We start from the raw sequence: 21,381 nt of genomic DNA, 5'->3' as shown, positions 1-21,381 counted from the left end.
TGGTATAAGGTATCAACCTTATATGGACATTTATCCTTTTCTTTACAAGGGAAAAAGAGGGAATACAGTTATTTTTTCCTAACTGAAGCTTCATCTTTTCATGGAAGTTCTACAATATTCTTGTATGTTGACAACTTCACTTTTTAGGAGTTAGACGTTTAGTTGGGTTTTTCTCTTTCTAAAGGAATTGTCGTTAAAGGAATATTCTCAAACCCTACACTGCCTTTATGAGATAATGAAATACTTGCTTATAGATAAAAGGGCAAACTTACCATAAATACTTAGGATAAGGTTTCATTTTGAATAAACAACAAAAGGTCCCTTTCTCAAACGCAATAAACCAGTACCGTGCCCATTAATAAAACTTTTCTTGATCAGGCAAAGCTTGGGAATGGAGAGTTAAGGGGCCTAAATACTAGATTACGAGTTAGTTTTTGGGAAAATATCTCCATATCCTCTTATTTTAGGTTGTTTTTCTTAATAAACTTAAGATTTTAGAAAATACCTTCCAACCCCGTGGCCATTTTAAATATATTTTTTAACCTAAACAAATGTGAGAAGGACATGTTCTTTCTAAACCCAATCCCTTCTCTCTTCATTTATATATCCCAAATTTCTCTCTTTCTCTCTGTTGTTTTCACTCTCTCTCCTCCCGAGATCATCCAAACACCTTTCGCTTCTCTAGAGTTTATTTAAACACCTCTTTCTCTTCCCGATAACCTCACACCACCAAGTATCTCTCTCCTCTTGTGTTTAACCAAACACCCCTCTCTCTTCATGTGTTTATCCAAACACTTCTCTTTCTCTCAGTATACTTACTGTGTATTTTTTATGGAGGAAGAGAGAGAGTAAGGGGAGAGAAATGGGAAACATAGCAAGAGAAAGGGAGGAGAGATCCTCCCGTGATAAACACGTGTGTATCTAAATATCTCTCTCTCCTCTTATGTTTATCCAAACACCTCTCTCTCTTTATGTTTATCCAAACACTTTTTTTTTCTTATATTTATCCAAATACCTCTTATATTTATCCAAATACATCTCTTTCTTTATGTTTATCCAAACACATCTTTGTTCTTATATTTATCCAAACACCTCTCTTTTCTTTATGTTTATCCAAACACATCTTTCTCCTTATATTTATCCAAACACTTCTCTCTCTCCTCGGTAACTTCACACCATCAAGCATTTCGCATATCTCCTCCGGCGTAAACGCCCAGCATCTCTCTCCTCCAGTGTTTATCCAAACACTTTTCTCTCTCCTTCATGTGTTTATCCAAACACCTCTCGTTTTGTGTACTATGTATTGTGTATTTGGGATGAGAGATTACTGTGTATTTTGGGAGGAGAGAGTATGAGGAGAGAGATGAGAAATGTTGTGTATTTGGGAGGTGAAAGTGTGAGGAGAGATGTATTTGGGAAGAAAGAGTATGAGAAATGTTGTGTATTTGGGAGTAGAGAGTATGAGGAGAGGGATAGAAAACTTTTTTATGCATAATTACTTTGTATTTGTGAGGAGAGAGATGGCAAACGTGACGAGAGGGGGAGGATCTATTTGTGAGGAGAGAGATAGCACGAGAGGGGGAGGAGAGATTATCCTGTGTTTATCCAAATCTCTCTTTTCATGTGTTTATCCAAATACTTTTATTTTTATTTGGGAGGAGAGAGAGTGAGGGAAAAAACATGTGTTTATCCAAGCACTTCTCTTTTATTTGGTAAGAGTCACTTTCTATTTGGGAGGAGAGAGGGTGAGGGGAGAGAGATGGGAAACATGACGAGAGAGGGAAGGAGAGAGGAGAGAAATGGGAAACGTGATGAAAGAGTGGAAGAGAGAGCTATGTGGGAGGAGTCTCTTTTTATTTGGGAGGAGAGAGAATGAGGGGAGAGAGATGGGAAACGTGACAAGAGAGGGAAAAGGTAAGAGGAGAGACATGGAAAACCTGATGAGAGAGGGGAGGAGAGAGCGTGAAGGAATAGAGATGGGAAAGACAGAAAGAGAAAGAGAGAGAACTTTAGGACGATAACTTTCAAAAAAAGCATGCATTTTTATATTTATTTGGCCTAAGAAAACATGTTTAAAGTGGCTCAAGGGGTTAAAAGAAATAAAATTTACAATCTTTATGTGCCAAGATATTTTTTAAAACCTTAGATCCATTGTGAAATGAAACCTAAACATAAAGAGTATCGAGATATTTTCCCTTATTTTCCCTTAATTTTGTGAGGATATCGGTAGAATTGAAAACTACAACGTGGTAACTAAGCATGAGAGTTCTACCACCAGCCCCTTTCCCAACTACTTCTACTTGTTCCCTTTCCCAACTACTTGTTTTTTGGACATGTCAAAATGGTTAGAGTAAAAAAGAAAATGGGAGAGATTGTAGATGGGAGTTTGAAACTATAATGTAATTCCATAAGTTGGAAGAGAAAGAACTAGACATTGATAAAAAGTGAGGCTTCTTAATCTTCTAATTATTTTTCCATGGTTTTGCAATATTTACATGCATGATATTGTTTACTGGTAATTTTTTATAGTTAAATAAATACTGATAGCTTGATACAAATTACTTTTCATGAGCCAATGGTACCTGAATATTGCTAGTTTGCAAATTACTTTCCACAAGATGAGCCAATGGCCCCTGACTATGCGGGAAAGCCAATAAAAGTATATGCTCCTGCGGAGCATATGAGCTATGCACTTGGGTAAAATCCTATCTAGTTCAAGAACCGAACTTTGGAGGTTTTCTCAAGTCGAAAATTCACATGAACTTGCTTAAAGAAATAACATTTGAGTGCTTGCAAAATGGTTGATCCAGATCGGAATCATCGATTGAGATTGGGGATCGTCAATTGAGATTGTGGCTCACCTGATTCTTGGATTACATCAGCAAGCTACACTATGCATATTCAATTTGAATTTTTTTTTTAAAATTATCAATAAAACATGTGAACAAGTTCTGCCTTAATCTTTATAATTTTTTATTTTGATGGATTGCAGATTTGGATTGTCAATCCGGCCAAACTAGATCAAAATCAATGCATAGGTGATCCACCCCATTGATCCGTGTTTTAAAACACTCTATCCTCCTAATATTGAAGTATGTTAAAATCACATTTTTCTTATATATTTTGTCCCGTGATCTAATGCGGGTCCTAAAATACCTTTGCTTTATGGTGTAAGCATACAGTATGCTCTACCGCGAGGAGACAATAAGTACTCTAAAGAAAAAAGTGAGGTCGCTTTGATCTTCCGTGGGGAAGAATCTTGGAAGCAGCCTTCTCAAATACTTTTCATATGCACAAGTTATCATCATCCGCCTACCTCTAATCCATGGCGGCTCACAATCCTTGCTCCAGTGTTAAACCCTAGTCATAAGTCCACAATATGTTATTAAAATAATACTATTACATTAGGCGTGCCGACTCGTATATGTTCTCTACTCCCGTGGGAGTATATACTGTCCATCTATTCCCTCGGAAAATTTCTGCAATAGAATAATCTTTTAGTTCTTAAATTTTGGGGATGTGATCTCTAGAACCCAGCACCAATCACAAAGTAAAACAATTTAACTCTCACGCTCTATGTGAAGAAATGGCATCCCAAGATTGCACTTGAGCCATTCAATTTTTAGAGGGAATGATATGGATGATGAAAAACTTAAAATTAAAATTTATTCATTTGAAAATATTCCAGTGGTTATATTTGGATTCCAGAATTTCAAGCACTATTTTTGGAGCTTTAAATTTTATAATTAGAAATAAAAATATATTTTTAGATCATCACAAAGATTTCTTGTATTGAAATAACATATTTAGATACTATTTAAAGGTGCTCTTACTTTGATTGTTTAGGACCCAACCTTGTACAAACTACACCCTTTAAGTAAATGGAGGCACCATGGAAACCTTAAAACAACTTTGGAATGCTTTAACCTACGCACTACAAAATTGCCAAACACAACCTTTATGTTCTGCAACGGCTTGGGCTTGGGCCGGGTTGGCCCTCAATTGAGGCGACCTCCGGCTTGGCCATGAGCACTAGCCTAATCATGACTTGCCTAACTTGATTAGTTAAAAGAAAAAAAAAAAGAAAAAAAAAGAAAAAAAAGAAAACATAGAGCCAGTTTTTCGAGCCATACTTTGTTGTTAGGTTCATATTCTAACACATTATCTGGACAGTCCATTTTCAAGTGTTCATAGATCTACTTGATCATCACCATTTCTGAAACTTTAAATTTCATAGTTGGGATCAACAGTAAATTTTCATACCATCACAAGGCTTCACAGTGTCGAAATTGTCTATTCGACATGGTTTTGAAGTGCAACTTACATCCATAATATAATATTGACCCCTTATATAAACCTTGTCCTTTTTAAAACTCAAGGACATCCCTAATGTGAGAGTCGTGCCCTTTTCTCGTGAAACAAAAACAAAAAGGGCCCGGTTTCTATTAGGTCAAGTCCACAAATATGGAAATGCGGATCTATTAATAAATTTATTTTTGAAATGAAATTTAATTTTTAAAGATATGTAATCTCTAATATAGATATCATCAATACGAAAAAATAAATAAAATTTAAAAATTATAAATAATTTTAGTAAAAAAACATTTAGACTATTAATTTTTATTGTTTTCAGATTGATTACCTACTTGCGTCTATCTTTCATATAGATGCTTTACACTTTTATGGACCGCACAAGTAGTCATGCGGTCCAGCCCGCATGAAACAATTTTCCAAAAACGAAATAGAAGAAGGCGCGAGTACTTATCAGAAGGAGCAACATGCCGGTTCCGATTTCACCGGGAGGTTACCGGTTAAATCGCCCGGTTTCTGAGTTCACCGCTGGAGTGAGAACACTATAGTTTCTTCTCATATTTATCCTTCTTTCTCTCATCACCTACTCTCTAAACAATAACTTCTCTCCACACAAGAACTGGAACTGCTGATTCCAGTCTGAAGACGAGGCAGCGAAAATGTCTAAGGATCCGTCCCGAGCTTTTCTCAAAGATGTAAAACGAGTGATTATCAAGGTGCTCTCTCTCTCTCTCTCTATTTTATTCTAGTGGACTAAACATAGTATCTTGATTTGATCATTGTATGAATTTGTAACTTAGCCTTTATTCAACCTTGCAAACTTCTTGCATTTTACTGAAGTTTCTAAACTCATTTTTCTTTTTGGCTATTCGTGAAAGCCTGATAAATTGTTGAAATTAGTTGTTTTCTGATGCTGCGTTGCCTTTTCTTACTGATTCTTTCTTATTGGGTAGTAGTTAGGCGAATGAGGTCTTTTTAGTTTGATCTTTGAATTCAAGCAAAATGGGATTGTTTATTGGATTTTTTTTATTCAGTTTTTTTGTTGATTTGGGTTCCGAATTCAAGAAAAATGAGGTTGTTCTAGTAAATCTGTGTAGGTATTTTATAGTTCAGTATTTGTAAATAATGACTTTGTATGGAACTTGATGTAACTTAAAATGCTGGTTCACAGTTTTTGCAGCGGATTCAGATTTGACTTGCACTCATGATTGAGCTACTGGTTATTCTATTTAATTAATAATCAGTTAGCATGTGCCTCTAATGAAAACTCCTTATCTTTCAATCCGATGGATTAAGTCAACTATACTAGAATATTCGGAAGTAATTGTGGTCCGTCTTCAAGTTTTGTGTGTCGAATATTGTGAATAGTCATAGTCACCCATCTTGGACAATACAAGTTAAACAAGTAGATTCTTTTCTTTTCAAATAAAGGAGAAGAGACAATTAGAGCTCAACACTGTCACCCATCTTGGACATCAACCCCCCTTCAATTGCCAAATTTATGGAGCAGTGATTGAAAACTCAGATTGAAAACTCAGCCGAATCCATGGTCAAATTACTCGGATTTAGCTCCTTCCCCAGCTGAGTACCGGAATGCAACTTGGGCCATCATCATCATCATCATGGCCTTTTCCCAATTAATTGGGATCGGCTACACGAATCCCAATTAATTGGGAAAATGCTATGATGATGATGGCCCAAGTTGCATTCCGGTACTCAACTTGGCAACTTGGGCCGTTCAAAAAAAAAAAAAATTGTAAAAATTATATGAAAATGTGGAAGTATTATGTAAAAATTGGATTTTTGTTGGAATGATTCGGGAGTTTTTCTTGTCAGCTGTCTTATTTTTATATTTTCTCCTGTTTTTGGATTTTTCCAAAATGTCTAACCGTAAACCCATTTTTTCTATGTCATGTTTTAGATTTTTTTTTTTTACTTTTTTGGAACTTTCATGTTGCCTTTGTTTTTGTTTCACTTTCACTATTTTTATTTTCTTTCAACAATATTTTTGGATTAATTTTTAGGGTCTTTTGGAAACTATACACTACTTGACCAAGTTCACCTGGACTCAGCCGAGTTACTCGGCTTGGGCCAGGGCTGAGTCTGAGGTCAAGCGAGTTTAAAAACATTGTTAGGGTGTTTGGGATGTAAGTGTTATTAAACAGGATGGTAGTATTAGTAACCGTGTTATACTATCTCGATAATTTTAGATGTTCTTTTAGAGATAGGTTATATCACACACATTACGTGTACATTTTTCTATGGTGATTTGTGGGCCTTAATTTGGATTATGTGCAACTGTAAACTTGCCTTTAGAATGTTGAATTCTATACTCCTTTTGTTTTTGGGAATGCAATAAACTATTTTTGACTTATCATTGTATACCCAAGTGATCTTTCTCTATACTAGAATGCTTCTTGTTTATGAGATTATGTTAATGCTTTTTCCTATTATCAAAGGTCGGGACGGCTGTTGTTACCAGATCGGATGGAAGATTAGCACTTGGCAGAGTTGGAGCACTTTGTGAGCAGGTATTTTTGGCTATAATCTATTGGCATTGTGATAGAAAATCTATCTTCTTTCATTTACATTGATATTTTCTTATATTCCTTTTCAGTTATTGGTAAGCCCCATTGTTACTTTGTGATTCCTTAGAGCTTATATGTATAATTATTTCTCCAATCACGTGTAGGTAAAAGAATTGAACTCTCAGGGTTTGGAAGTTATTTTGGTGACATCTGGTGCTGTTGGTGTTGGTCGCCAGCGCCTTAGATACCGCAGACTAGTAAATAGCAGGTTTTTATAGCTCACCACTACCTTTTGGCTATAATGTAAAATCTTAACTATCCAATTTTGCTTTACTCTGGGTCTAGGAGCTGCATGCCAATTATTATGGCATCTTTTCTTTGTGTGCAGAATATTTTTTTGAATTGGAATTTGGATGATGCGTAAAATAATGATATATTTATGTATCTAGGTTCCTATCCTAGTAGTAACCCACACACAGAGACATATGTACACACACAAGCATACATATATATAGGTGTTTATGCATTTTATACATATATGAATCTATGCATGCATGTATGTATGAAACTATGGATATGTTATTTTAGGTTTGTTTGGATAGATACGCTGTAATGGATTCTATTTCATATGTGCTATGTTTTCCATGAACACTTCTCTTCTTTTGCAGCTTTGCTGATCTCCAGAAACCGCAACTTGAGCTTGATGGAAAGGCTTGTGCAGCTGTTGGGCAGAATGGCCTTATGGCTCTCTATGATGTCTTGTTTAGTCAGGTATCAATGGAATCTAGAGTCAGAAATGAGTTGATACATGCTTACTTCTCAACATTTAATTTCTAAAACAAACTGTTTTTGAGCTTGGGTTGGATTGGAACATCAATTTAAGGTCTAAGTGATAACGTATCTGTGGCCTAATCAAAGTATCTTTATCCCTATAATCTCTATATTGTTGACTTTGTAACTGCTGTCCAAGAAAATATATTGCCTTCTCATTATTTCTTTGTGCAGTTAGATGTTACATCATCGCAACTTCTTGTGACTGATAATGATTTCAAGGACTCAGATTTTAGGATGCAGCTCACTGAAACAGTGAATTCCTTGTTAAATCTGAGGGTTGTTCCTGTTTTCAATGAAAATGATGCAGTAAGTACAAGGAGAGCTCCATATGAGGTGAGATTCATGTACTTATGTTTCTTTCACAAAGCTACACCTTGTATGCATTGTCTTGGTAGGGGATACTTCTTCCGTGTACCTCTTTTGGGGAATGTCTTTTTGAGACGACCTTTCTGTTTCTTAATAATACTGTGAATGTATCTGTTTTGCTAGTTTCAAGGGTTTGGGGTTATTGTTACTTGTACGATTTTTATCTTATCAATGTTAGAGATTCCTGGTTCATGTTTCTAGAACTACAATGGTGATAATTACTAGAATATCCCTTAATGAGGGTAATGCCTACCATAATGATATCAGTAGTTCTGATAAATCTTTCTGTACCTCTAAATTGATCTCTCCATTACTATTGTTTGGGTATTCTGAGAGTTGTTAGTCAAGTGCCCTGGTCTATCATTTTCTGACTCTATGGTCAAATGAATGTCAGATGTATAATGTTAACCCCTCTAGAAAATAGATGAGAGTTGGATATAGTTGTTTAAACCAAATAAATAATTAGATATTCTTACCATTCTCATGATAACTGGGTGGTTGAATTTTTAAGACAAGTTTTACCTGTAGTTTAGAGCTGCTTGTTTATTGAGGAAGGGGCCTGTAAGACATGTGAGTGACAATGGTTGTTCAAGTGGTTCATAAGAAGCACTAGTGTGATCGTGAGAGCCAACGCATGTCCTTAGTCTAACCCATCTGTTTCATATGAGGCACGAATGTGATAGCTAGGATTGTTAATTTCTTTGATTCACTTGTTTGAATCATAATCGCATTGTATGTTTCAGGGGCTATTCATTGTAACAGTTCTTTTCATGGTTTTGGGTTTGATGTAGAAAATATGTTGCTTCCCCTATATTTGTCGACATTTATAGCCGAAGAATAAAATGCTCCGTATTGACTATAGAACAGGCTCACTTAGACATTCTCTAACATGAAATTCAATGGCCTGGATTATCTCAACCCAAACCGTGTGATCTTTTTTGAGACTGGAACTAGATTTCTTTACTTGATTGAGTATATATGAGCTGGACTAACATGCACAAAGGGGCTGCATGCATTTTTGCGTGCATTAATCGCTGTTAAGAACTGTTGAGTCCTGAGAGAAGCACTTACTGTGCAAACTGATCCTTCTACTATGATCTTCCTTTCTAAATGTTTTAGTTTTTTTGTCCCTTTTGGTACAACTGAATGTAGCATAGAAGTTCAAGGGTGCATCCTGATGCTACTGCTCTTGTTTTTATGTGTTAATAACTACCAGAAAAAGGAACACTTAGAGAACATATTTCACCCGTGTAGAGGCAATTTATGCAACAGGAAACACAAAATTGTGAGCATTGTAACTGGATTGTCTCCTTAATGTTTAAAGATGCTCTACCATGGATCCTCTGGGCACAATTTTGGGCTTGCGACAAAGGGGGAACCATTTGCCAATATCTTAACTTTGTGGTGCCTCATTTATCAATCAGACTTCTAGTTACGCTTAATCAGCTTTTATCAGTTAGAGGCAAATGGCATTGTTCAAAATCAGCATCTGGATGGGGCAAAATATAGCCAACTATATTGGAAGTTGTGGAAGTAACAACTTATCTAGGAACTTATTTTTGTGTACTGTAGTGGCAATGACCGTCCTTAGCATACTTAGGACTATTATATTATTCTTCTCTTGCCCTTTTAGTATATGGGGTCCCTTAAATATTATTCATGGGGTGAATGGCCTTAAATGTGGTTCTCTGGGCTCGTGGGGACAGGGGAGTTCATGGAGAAGTACCTGGAGCATCTGATTTACTTGCCCTGGATATGGTATATAGATTGGTTCTGATTCTTAAGAAAGTAAAGAAAGAGAGAGTTTGAGGGGATGTTGCCTTTTTTTTAATATAGTTTGAGGGGATGTTGTCTCCCCTTCCTCTCTTTTAACATGACATATGTAGAAACTCTCCTATTCTACTTGTTCTGTCAGACAAAGAATTCAATTGGAGGAGGAAATAGGTGGTTCTGTAGAGGCTTATACCCATTTGTTTGGAAAGCCTCCAGGCTAAAAGTATTCATTTGGAATTACAAATATCCGTTTGTGGAATGTCTTCCCTTGTGTATAATACATCTGAAAGTAGAGCTCAAAACCATTAATTTGTTTGTAATGGGTCTTTTTGTTTGATATGTTTGTTTTGATTATAAGCTTTTTGCAGGATTCTTCTGGGATCTTTTGGGATAATGACAGTTTGGCTGCTCTATTGGCATTAGAATTGAAGGCTGATCTTCTTGTTTTGCTGAGTGATGTTGAGGGCTTGTATAGTGGTCCTCCTGGTGAACCTAAGTCAAAGCTTATCCATACATATATCAAAGAAAAGCATTATGAGAAAATCACATTTGGGGACAAGTCAAGGGTGGGAAGAGGCGGCATGACTGCTAAAGTAAAGGCTGCTGTATATGCAGCTTCCGCTGGTACCCCTGTTGTTATTACTAGGTAAGTTAAACAATCCTCAGATTCTTTGCTAATCTCTCTTTAATCTAACTTTAGCTAGTGGACAATGGTTGGTGAAGTTGAAGCTATTGCTAATTTTGATATTTCTTAGACTTAAAATTGATATGTGAATAGTTTATTAAAGGGCACCAGTTTACTGGTAATATAAGACGTTTTTTTTTTTAATTATTATTATCATTCGATTTCATCATTTTCTTGACTTTGGTTTTCTATGTGTACTGAAGAGCATATTTGTATTCTGTACTAATTTCTGATCCTCTTTTTTTTTTTTTTTTTTTGGGTGGCACAAATTAGTGGTTATTCACTAGATGGTGTAATAAAAGTACTCCAAGGTGAAAGGGTTGGGACTCTTTTTCATCAGGATGCACACTTGTGGGCTTCTTCTAAAGAAATTAGTGCACGCGAGATGGCAATTGCTGCTAGGGATTGTTCTAGGCGCCTGCAGGTTATATGTTTGCACCTTCTTTTTAGAACCTTAGATGCCTCTAATTTTTTTCCGTGACTCTTAGGTTTGTTCCATGTCTATAGTGATATTTTATATGCATTTACAAGCATAGCCTGTTGAGACGAACCTTCTTCGTTTAAGGAGAAATAGCAAAACAGTGCATGAACACCTGTTTAAATTTTTAATGTGCTCCAGAAACTTGGAATGTCAAAGCACTGTCTGGACCAGTCCCCCTAACGACAGTAATCTAGTAGAATATTCTGTATGAACAGGGGTAAAATGGTCCTTCAAGAAAAATGTGGTGTCCGGGCACTGGTTTGAAACCCCAAGTCTTTGGACTTGCTATATGGTTTATGCAGGTGTTCCAGGCACCATATTTTTATTAACTATTATTCTTTCGTTCAAGCATTTTGACTAAGAACATCCTTAACACTAATTTTATGCAAAATTGAATGGTGAAACGCTTGTGTTTCATAGACACTGAGTTCTGAGGAAAGAAGGAAAATTTTGCTGGGCATAGCCGACGCTTTAGAAGCAAATGAGGCCTTGATCAAAGTTGAGAATGATGCCGATGTCATTGCTGCACAACAAGCTGGTTATGAGAAGTCATTGGTTTCACGATTGACACTAAGGCCTGGAAAAGTAAGCCCCATTATCTTTTTCTAGGATTGCCACAAGTGTACCTAAGGTTCAAGCTTCGATCCTAGTCCAGTTCTATGATTTGAAGGAAATAGCAGAGCAGTATCTGAAACACCTGCATAGATCATGCAGCTGGTTCAGAAACTTGAAATAACATTGCAGTATCTTGACCTGTTTGAAAATGACTAGCAGACCGCTGTTTAAATCGTGGACAAAACTTAAATGAGGAGTAGAAGTCAATTGAAAAATTGACGTGTCCAAGTACTGTGCTGATATTTCAAATATCTGGATTTACACCTGTATGATCATTGCAGGTTTGCCAAATATTGTCAGTATACGTCATTTGAAAAATTGATGTGTCCAAGTGCTGTGCTGATATTTCAAATATCTGGATTTACACCTGCATGATCGTTGCAGGTTTGCCAAATATTGTTACTATATTTCCCCTAATTATTTTTGCAACTATGGAATCAGGAAAATAACTTTCTATAAATTCTAGACTAGTCTCTTGTTCAATCTTTGAGATGTCATCTTTTTTCACTCTTTCCGCCTCAACTGTACACGACTCTATCTAGATATCTAGTTCAACATGTATGCACCTTCACAACGAGTCATGTTTAATTATAACCAAAAAAACAAATGTAGTCGTTGCCTTCTTTTTATGTTTTAATTGCTCTTTCTCCATGAGCTTTATTGAAATATTTTACCATTCCTATTATTTATTTAAACCTTTCTTCCATTTTTCTGCAGATAGCAAGTCTGGCAAAAAATATTCGTAAACTTGCAGACATGGAAGAACCAATTGGCCAAGTCCTAAAGAGAACAGAGGTGCGGTGAGAATTTTTCTTTTTTTATTTTATTTTATTTCCTCAGTCATTGTGTCTTCAAATTCTGAAGTTCTACTTTTGGATACAGCTTGCTGATGGTCTCATATTGGAGAAAACATCAAGTTCTTTGGGTGTACTTTTGATTGTTTTTGAATCTCGCCCAGATGCACTAGTCCAGGTGATTTTCTTGCTTCTAACTTAATAGTCAGTGCATGATATTGCACAATATGAATTTATCTGCTACAATATCTTCAGTTTCATTGGAAAATGTGTCTTATCGATGGTTCATATGAGTTTATGAAGTTGGCTTATGTTGGTCAAAGATAATGTGCAAATCAATTCATTTTTGTGATATTTGCTTTCAATTCAGGTTCTTTGCTTGTATTTATGTCAAATAGTCAATCTAACTATTATATGAATCATCGGAGCTTTATGTGTTCCCAAATGGACCTTCAATATTTTTTTTTTTACACACATGTATATGAAATATGATTTTTAATGTTAGCTCGCGTTTTCAATATTGTATATGCTCAACGTCTCATATTAGAAGGGAAGAAAATGGACTGCGATGGTTGTGTGTAGGTTGTTGAATTTTAATTTTAAACTTTTTATTTTATAGAAATTTTGAGGTGTGTGGGACTCACTGTGGAACACCTAAGAAACATAGAAAATTAATTCAGAAAAAAGGAAATTGAACAAAATACTCTTGAGAGTTTCAGAGGCATTTTGGTCAATTTATTATTTTTTGAAATGGTTCCTTTAATGAGAGAAAAAATGCAGTGAATAGGGTTTTCCATTTCAAGTTTTCTAAAATGGTGTTAGATTGAGGCTTAAAGGGGTTTGTTTGACCCCCAAATTTTGTAGATTGCCTCATCATCACCATAAAAAAATTGAAGAAAAAACTAAAGTTTGAGTTTTGTAAGGCCTAGATCTGGTTGTCAAACAAAATTGGTTGATCTGTGTTCACTGTTGTGGAAGGTTTTTGTTAGGTGCTTGTAGGATGCTTATTAAAAATTTTCTTTTGTGGCTTGGGTGCTGGAATGAGTAGGGCTTATCCCCAAAATTTGGGGTCCAAAGGGTCCCCTTATCTATGGTTTTGAGCTGTCTTTGTGTGTGTGTGGGCTCGTGTACATGTGTGTAGTACCCTGCTGTTAGGGTTTTATTTTCATACACATTTCTGGGGAGCAGGAAGCTGGTGACTCAGACAGGGGAAGCGAGCCGTATGGCCTTGAGTTTTCCCATTCATAAGAGAACACAACTTCAATAGCTTCCCATACAAGAGTTCATTCTACACTTGCAGCCAAATTAACCTCATACATGTTTGTTCCTCTAGTCTACTTAAACCTTCGAGTTTCTAGTTGGTCACTGCCACAGAAGGCTTTTCTCGGATTCAGAAACCCATATAGATGGGTCTGTATCCATTTTAGACATGTTATCTTTTTCATCCTTATCATCTCTTCTCTTTATAGATCTTCCACTCTTAGAGGCCATTGACCTCGAGTAATTTCACCCAAGTATATTACTTTTTATTATTATAAGTCTACTTTCACTCATATCATGCACGGGCAGCTGGATATTTTCTACAGGGAAAGCTTTCTATGTTTCCCCTACAACATAGAAGTTTTATCCTCCCCTTTATCCAACCCTCCATTTTTTAATGGAGGGCTAAGATTGCCCCAATCACAATGTTATGTCTCTACCCTATTTTGTTTTTAATTTTTTTTTTATAAACTATTTTGACACCAAATTTTGGACATCCATTCCTCTATTAAACTCGCACTAACGAAAAATATAAAAAAAATATTTTCAATGAAATAAAATGACCAAAATACCCCTGAAAGTTTCAAGGGGTATTTTGGTCATTATTTTTTTATCGAAAAATTATTGTTAATATTTTTTATAGGTGCGCCCCATTGAGAGGATGGCACATACCAAATTTCATATTCAGAAAAATTGTATTAAAAAAACTAAAAATAAAATACTTTTGACACGTCGGATCTAAGATCAAACGGTAAGTGGCTCTCTTGATAAAAAATGGACGGCTGGATGGTAGGGGGAGGATGGAACTTCTATGTTGTAGGGGGAACATAGAAAGCTTTCCCTTTTCTATAAGGTTTTCCTTTTACAATATAGACTAATGATTCATTTGCACCGAATCATTAGTGCATGAATTGACTCAGTGCCTGAATGTTATTTTTGAACTAATAGTTATGTCAAATTCTGATTTACGGCTAGAGCATTGACTCACTTGAGGCAAAGATCTGTATTGGCATGATTGAGGTTAGTGGAGGAACTCGTGTTTGGTTTCATTATCTTCCCGTTTCACCTATTTTATATTCCCTAGATAAGTACTTTTGCTTTGAGGAAAACTAGAGTAGAGACTGTCCTGGAATGTTCAATAAGTTCTCTACATCGTGCACTGCTCATAGTCCACAAATTGTGCATCATGGAGATATTGAGTGCTAATTTCCTATGATTTAAGTCTTGAACCTAGAGCATTTTGGAAAGAGAACTCTCTCTTTAAAGAAATCAGTGACGGCTGTGGTTCTTTGATATCTTTTATATTTGGGGGTTCAAGATATAGCCTTGCTTTGATTTGTCTTGTATGCTCGATTCCAAATGTTACTCATAACATTTTTTAAATATATTTTTCATAAATGTTAGATGACTCTGCAGTTAATCTTACTGAAGTTCAGGACTCAAAAATTTCTCTCATACAGAAATAAATCTTTTGGGAAATTTATCAAATCCCTTATCTTTGTTTGGGCAGTGAAGCAAACTGTTTGTAGTCCACTAACCAATTTCAGAACCTCTACTTGCTGTAATATTAGTAAATGCTATTAATATTAAAGAAAAACTAGTAATTTATGCTTCTTTTTTTTTTGACATGTTAACGGTGGGAATGGAGGGTGGGACGTCATGTTGAGGCATCTGCCAGCCTAACACCCATGTCCCAACCCCATTCCCTAATTTCTGCTAATTATTATAAATTAAAATGTTGGTTAATGCTTGTATGTGTATTGAGTGGCATCTACCTTTCTACTTTTCCATTCGAAGTATGCTTTTTTGGTACCTTCTTAAATATCATTCATTTGTGATTTGAGTAGATAGCTTCATTGGCAGTTCGGAGTGGGAATGGACTCCTTCTCAAGGGAGGAAAGGAAGCCATGAGATCTAATGCGGTCCTGCACAAGGTATGTAATTTTTAGCCGGGATGGGTTCAGGGTACTGATGGTTTATATACTGGTACAATATCCTATAATCCAATGGATAATGTAAACCATTTTCTGTTAGGGTCATCTCCAGCCAATGAAATGATAGCTGGCGGTGGGAGAGATTTGGAATCACTAAAATGGGTGATGACACCAATAGGGGGTCACTCTCTCTTTACTGTCTGTCTTTTCGGAGTAAAAAGATGATCAGGATAGACTGTCTTTCCATATTCCATTGGATTGTAGCATACCTTGTTCATTGAATTTTTGTAATGCACAATTTTTTTCTCTAGGTAATCACTGCAGCCATACCGGAAAGTGTTGGTAGCAAGCTTATTGGACTCGTAACTTCAAGGGATGAGATTCCTGACCTGCTCAAGGTGGCATTGAATTAAGAGGACTCCAATTTATGAGTTGGAAAGTTGGTTTAAGGTTCTTTTCTTTGAAGTTGGTTTAAGTTTCTTTTCTTTGACTAATCTTTAAGAATGAATTACAGCTAGATGATGTGATTGACCTTGTGATCCCAAGAGGCAGCAATAAGCTTGTTTCTCAAATTAAGGAATCAACAAAGATCCCTGTCCTTGGGCATGCTGGTAATCTATATCTGCATTGCCATGTCTCTTTCCTTTAGTAGAGATATTCTATAATCCAGTGGACCATGATATATTATTGCCCCATAGGGTTCATCACCTTCCTGTAAAGGTGGAGTTGGGGCCACCAGCACCTAATGGCTAGTCCTACTATCTCTCCATTAAAATCCTTATTTCATTGGGTGGTGATGACCTCAATGCACTATGAGCGCAACATTGTCCACTTGTACTATAATATCCTTTCGCTCTTTTATTAGTTTCTTTTATGAATCCTGAGCTTGGACCTCTGCTCACAAAATATTAATGTATGAGTATATAGATTTGAACTTGCAGCTAATATTGCAATATTTGCTGCCCAGATGGAATATGTCATGTTTATGTTGATAAGTCGGCTAATATGGATGTGGCAAAGAGCATTGTTTTGGATGCAAAGATAGATTATCCTGCAGCCTGCAATGCCATGGTATCTTCTTGGTTATATTCCCTAAGCTGCTGATGCCCATGCTTACACATATTCCTTTGCAAGAGACATTAATCTGAAAAATTCTCCATCTTGATGAACCTTGCTGTCTTTTTAATTCTAATGCATTTGGAGAATATGGATTCTTTCCAATTCCTGTGACTATTAAGTTGCTGCTTATGATTTATTGTGTTCCCTTTTCTTAGGAAACTCTACTTGTGCATAAGCATTTGACACAGACTGGCGGTCTTAATGAACTTATTCAAGAACTCAAAGTTGAAGGTGCATCTCATTGTCCATTTTCAAATTCCTTACTTGGCCTCAGAACTGTTCAAACTTGAGGCGTATGCTTTATTTTGTGGTCCCCACCTTGGCATTTGTAAATCTACTAGGATTTTCACGCATAAAATACTGCCTGGAAGAATGAAACCTGGAAACCAGATTGCTTCACATAGGTGCTTCTCTGAAGAAATTCATTTGGCATGCTTGGCTGGAGTATTTTGATGCAGCATATTTATCTTTGAAGTTATCCCAAAGATTAAATGGTTTCTGCATATGATTTTGATTATGTTTCTCTTTTCTTGTCAGCATGTAGCCACAAAATGTATTCTGGCTCTGACAAATTAAATGCACCACTGCAGGTGTCACCATATACGGTGGACCCAGAGCCAGTGCTTTACTAGATCTTCCCCAGATTTCATCTTTCCACCATGAATATAATTCACTGGCTTGTACCGTGGAAATAGTGGATGATGTGTTTGCTGCCATTGATCATATACATCGTCATGGAAGGCATGTCCTCACATCCTCTTTAATGATCTTGGTCATGATATAAATTGGGGAAAGGTTTTGGGTTGGCTCTATATCTTTTATAGATGTATTCTGTATATGTTAGAAAAGCTTTAATTATTACTCTGTGAAGTATTGGTTTATGATTTTTAACAGATCAGGGCTTAGTTTGCATGCCACTGTATATTGACAGCTACCTTGATTGTCTTCTACAGTGCACACACGGAATGCATAATTGCCGAAGATTGTGAAATTGCAGAAACATTTCTTCATCAGGTTGACAGGTATTCAGGATAATGAAATGGAAATTGTACTATAATGCCATATGCTGTGAAAAATTATAGTCTGTTGGGGTCATCACCGTCTGAATCGATGGATGGTAATTGAAAGGGTGAAGCTCAACAATTTCACCTTTGTTAGATAGAGTGGGACCAGAAAGGGTTATGTTCTGTTGGTGGATTGCACTCTCTATGATCATCTCTCATTTCGATGGTGACACCAATGGTCCAATGGAATATGTTTTTGCATGGTCAATTGGTTTATTTATTATTGTTTGCTTTAAACTTTTTGGCCCTTGTTCTATTTTTATATAATAGTGCACGCATGTTTTTGTGGGTATAGGTGTAAGAGTTTGTGTTAATGACATTGTGAAACTTTATGTTTTTGTGGGTATAGGTGTAAGAGTTTGACATTGTAAAACTTTTGCTCGTTTTCATGTTATCTCTGCATACAAAGGTTTTGAAAATGGTGTTTGCATTATAATAATGGCCAGAGATGATTGATGATGATAATGGCCTTTATATTGAATGTAATGGATGATAGTTAAAACCAGTAAGACAAGGTTATGGATAATACTGGTATTTTGCCAATAAAGTGGCCAATAAGTCAGCTTCTTACAACATTATTTAAGATCTTGTTATGTGCCTATACATGGTCTAATAAGGGTAATCATCATCGTTAGAGACTTTTTCCAACTAATTGGGGTCGGTTACACAAATCCTGGTCTGCCATTCTGCTCTATCAAAAGCTATACCCTCATTCATAAATCTCTATATCTGTTTTCACTATTTTCAACTATGCCCTTTTGGGCCTCCCCTTTGTTTTTTTTAGTCATCCACTTGAACTAACCCGTACCTCCTAACATGTGTTATATTGGGTCTGCGCTGCATGTAGGGTAATAAGGTTGAGGACCTTAAACTTTCCCTTAATCCATCCCAAGTCTGGGGTAAAAAAGGTGGATTGCGCTAGGTAGGCAGCTATCATTAAATTTTGCCAACTCTTATCATGAATCCTGAGCCGACCCCCAATCATTGGAATAAGGCTTGGATGATGATGATGACGATGATGTTATGTGCCTATATAGTAATAAGATGTTTCCAATTTTGACATGGGCTTAATCATATAATCCTCCTCTATTTTCTCTCGCATTTAATTGGAAGTGATTGAAGTTTCTTGACTATAGAGATCGCGAAATTGCTGACTGCCTGTTCATTTATTATGTTGTCATTCATAGTGAAGAAGTTGTACTCTTAGTTTCTATAAATAATGTTGTAAATTTGTGAGTTGTTCTGTCTGTGACAGTGCTGCTGTGTTCCACAATGCAAGCACACGTTTTTGTGATGGGGCTCGTTTTGGACTTGGAGCAGAGGTAACTGCTCTCTCTCTCTCTTAAAATTCCAACTAAAATTCGTTGGCACATACAATCTACAAATTCACACACAACAAAACTGAACTACATCCATTTTTCAGCCTTCTATATCAATACGGTACGAAGCTTTTGATCTTTTTATTTTCTAGTGGTGTGTCTCTTTTTAATTTTGAATCCTTTACACCACAGAGTCTCATAAATTTTTTAACAGAGGTTTTCCTTTTATCCTAGAATCAGAACATTATTTTAGGAACAAATTTGTACAGAAATTTGGCTTCAATTGCAGCTTCAGGCCCTAGCACTTAACTGTTCAGTGTCTTATGTTCACTTTTGTGTTGGTTTTATATTGTGGTTGTGCAGGTTGGGATAAGTACAGGGAGGATTCATGCTCGAGGACCTGTTGGTGTTGAAGGGCTTCTAACAACTCGATGGTATATGCATAATCTCTCTCTATGTCTCTCTCTTCACACACGCATACACATACACAGCACCCAACGTTGTCCTTGATGGGTGTTCACAAAAGCAACCCAATTTTGGAAGAAGTACTCTTGATAGACTGGGTACTCTTGATTATCGGTTGTGTGACTTCCTAGATTTCTCAGTTCCTTTTTCGTGGATATAGTTTTTTTTCCCCAAAAATTACAGATATTTGGTAATATATTTGCTTCCCTAATGATAATTGATTAATGATTTTAAATCTCAGATTATTGGTCATGTAAGTCATAAGAAAATGAAATATTTTATATTGGATTTTACTTTCCTACATTTGCAGGATTCTGAGAGGGAGTGGGCAAGTGGTAGATGGTGACAAAAGGGTAGTCTATACGCATAAGGAACTTCCCCTGCATGCATAGGAAAGGAGATTTAAGCGCACCAGTGCCCATGGCGTTTGACCTACTTGGTGGCGTGAAGGTTTAAGGGGAGCATTGTGGAAGCCTCTCTCTCTAGTGTGACAATTTTTCATCACGTGTATGGGAGTCCTAGTCCAACTGGGTTGGTACTTACCTTACATAATAGGACAATTCCTTCACAACGGTATTCTGACAATGGATCAGTCTAAATTCTTGGCTCAATTTTCCTTCACAACTCTATGCTTAGAAGACAATGGATCAGTCTAAATTCTTTGCTCAATTTTCCTTTACAAGTGTATGCTTACAATGTTTTTTGAGTCTAATGGGATAATATTAATTATTTATGCACTTTTCCATTGTGTTATAGCTAATTTTTCCCTAATCTTAGCCCCTCCGAACTGTCTCCATTGTTGAATATATATAGCCCCGGATTTTAGGGTGCAGGTGAAGAACAACTAAAGGATGAAATGCAATAAAATATTAGCAAAAGTTTGTTGGACAAAACAAGTGAAGATCATTATAGATTTAAAAAATAAAAATTAAACACTGAGCAGATCCTTAGGGCCTTGGAGATCCATTATCTCTGTCCCTACTTTCATTTTCTCTCTCCTTTTGGAGATCCATTCTCTCTCACCCCTACTCTCTACCTATTTTCTCTCTCTAAACTATCCATTTCTTTTGTTCTCTCTAAATTCCACTTTTCTCGATCTAAACACCACTTTTTTACTTTCTCTCTCTAAACTTTCTCCAAACTCCACTTTCTCCAAACTCTTTCTCGCTCTAAACTCTCCACTTTTTCTAAACTCCACTTATAATGGTTTGGGAAAGACATAGCTTTGCATCTTACGCACGCAATGCAATTGGTTTTGTGTCGATCGAGTATACAAGTGTCATGATATGGCCACTCAAGTGGGTCGTGCCGTTGTTGATTTTCCTGCAACCTTATTCACAAATCATCATCTTCTCTTTAGCTTTTCTCCTTGCTCGGGCCTCGTCACGAGACGTACCACATATCCAAACACTTGTCTTGACGAGATGGACACGTTCGTAAAATTTGAGCGTGATCCAAATCGTAACAAGGGATACATGAATCTTAAAAGGTCCATTCTCTCTCACCCTACTCTCTCCCTATTTTTTCTCTCTAAACTATCCATTTATATTGTTCTTTCTAAATTCCACTTTTCTCTCTCTCTAAACACCACTTATTTACTTTCTCTCTCTAAACTTTCTTCAAACTCCACTTTCTCCAAACTCTTTCTCTCTCCAAACTTTCCACTTTCTTCAAACTCCACTTATAATGGTTTGGGAAAGACATAGCCTTGCACCTTACGCACGCAATACAATTGGTTTTGTGTCGATCGAGTATACGAGCGTCATGATATAGTCACTTAAGTGGGTCATGCTGCTGTTGATTTTCCTGCAACCTTATTCACAAATCATCATC

General features: G+C 36.4%; 1 protein-coding gene across 3 annotated transcripts; it reads left to right on the top strand.

Annotated features, from left to right (window-relative positions):
- Positions 1-4,766: 4,766 nt before the first annotated feature.
- On the top strand, positions 4,767-20,287 carry LOC18436293 (delta-1-pyrroline-5-carboxylate synthase). Of its 3 annotated transcripts, none has more exons than XR_016060420.1 (20): positions 4,767-5,027; positions 6,771-6,842; positions 7,004-7,107; positions 7,508-7,610; positions 7,845-8,006; positions 10,181-10,458; positions 10,771-10,921; positions 11,399-11,563; positions 12,311-12,388; positions 12,476-12,565; positions 15,511-15,581; positions 15,893-15,979; positions 16,096-16,192; positions 16,549-16,652; positions 16,856-16,931; positions 17,291-17,441; positions 17,654-17,722; positions 19,020-19,086; positions 19,447-19,517; positions 19,859-20,287. XR_016060420.1 is itself a non-coding variant. In XM_011625851.3 (20 exons), exons 1-20 carry the CDS (start codon positions 4,971-4,973, stop codon positions 19,938-19,940), a joined length of 2,151 nt encoding a protein of 716 aa, XP_011624153.2. In that variant the 5' UTR covers positions 4,767-4,970; the 3' UTR covers positions 19,941-20,287. The 3 variants fall into 3 exon arrangements, 2 of the variants coding, with proteins under 2 accessions (XP_011624153.2, XP_088729580.1); XM_011625851.3 differs by having other exon boundaries at positions 15,495-15,581; XM_088873454.1 differs by lacking the exons at positions 4,767-5,027; positions 6,771-6,842; positions 7,004-7,107; ... (3 more) ...; positions 10,771-10,921; positions 11,399-11,563 and adding an exon at positions 11,875-11,977 and having other exon boundaries at positions 15,495-15,581.
- Positions 20,288-21,381: the final 1,094 nt, after the last annotated feature.

Source organism: Amborella trichopoda, chromosome 8 (assembly GCF_054954075.1).
Source record: "Amborella trichopoda isolate Santa Cruz 75 chromosome 8, AtrichopodaSantaCruz75HAP2 v2.0, whole genome shotgun sequence".
Lineage (NCBI taxonomy): Eukaryota > Viridiplantae > Streptophyta > Magnoliopsida > Amborellales > Amborellaceae > Amborella > Amborella trichopoda.
This window is presented reverse-complemented; position numbering and strand designations above follow the sequence as displayed.

Coding starts and splice junctions, on each gene's coding strand:
- LOC18436293 (XM_011625851.3), top strand. CDS start 4,971: ATGTCTAAGGATCCGTCCCGAGCTTTTCTCAAAGATGTAAAACGAGTG. Junction 12,566..15,494: donor GCCCAGATGCACTAGTCCAG/GTGATTTTCTTG, acceptor TGATTTGAGTAG/ATAGCTTCATTGGCAGTTCG. Junction 15,582..15,892: donor CTAATGCGGTCCTGCACAAG/GTATGTAATTTT, acceptor TTTTTTCTCTAG/GTAATCACTGCAGCCATACC.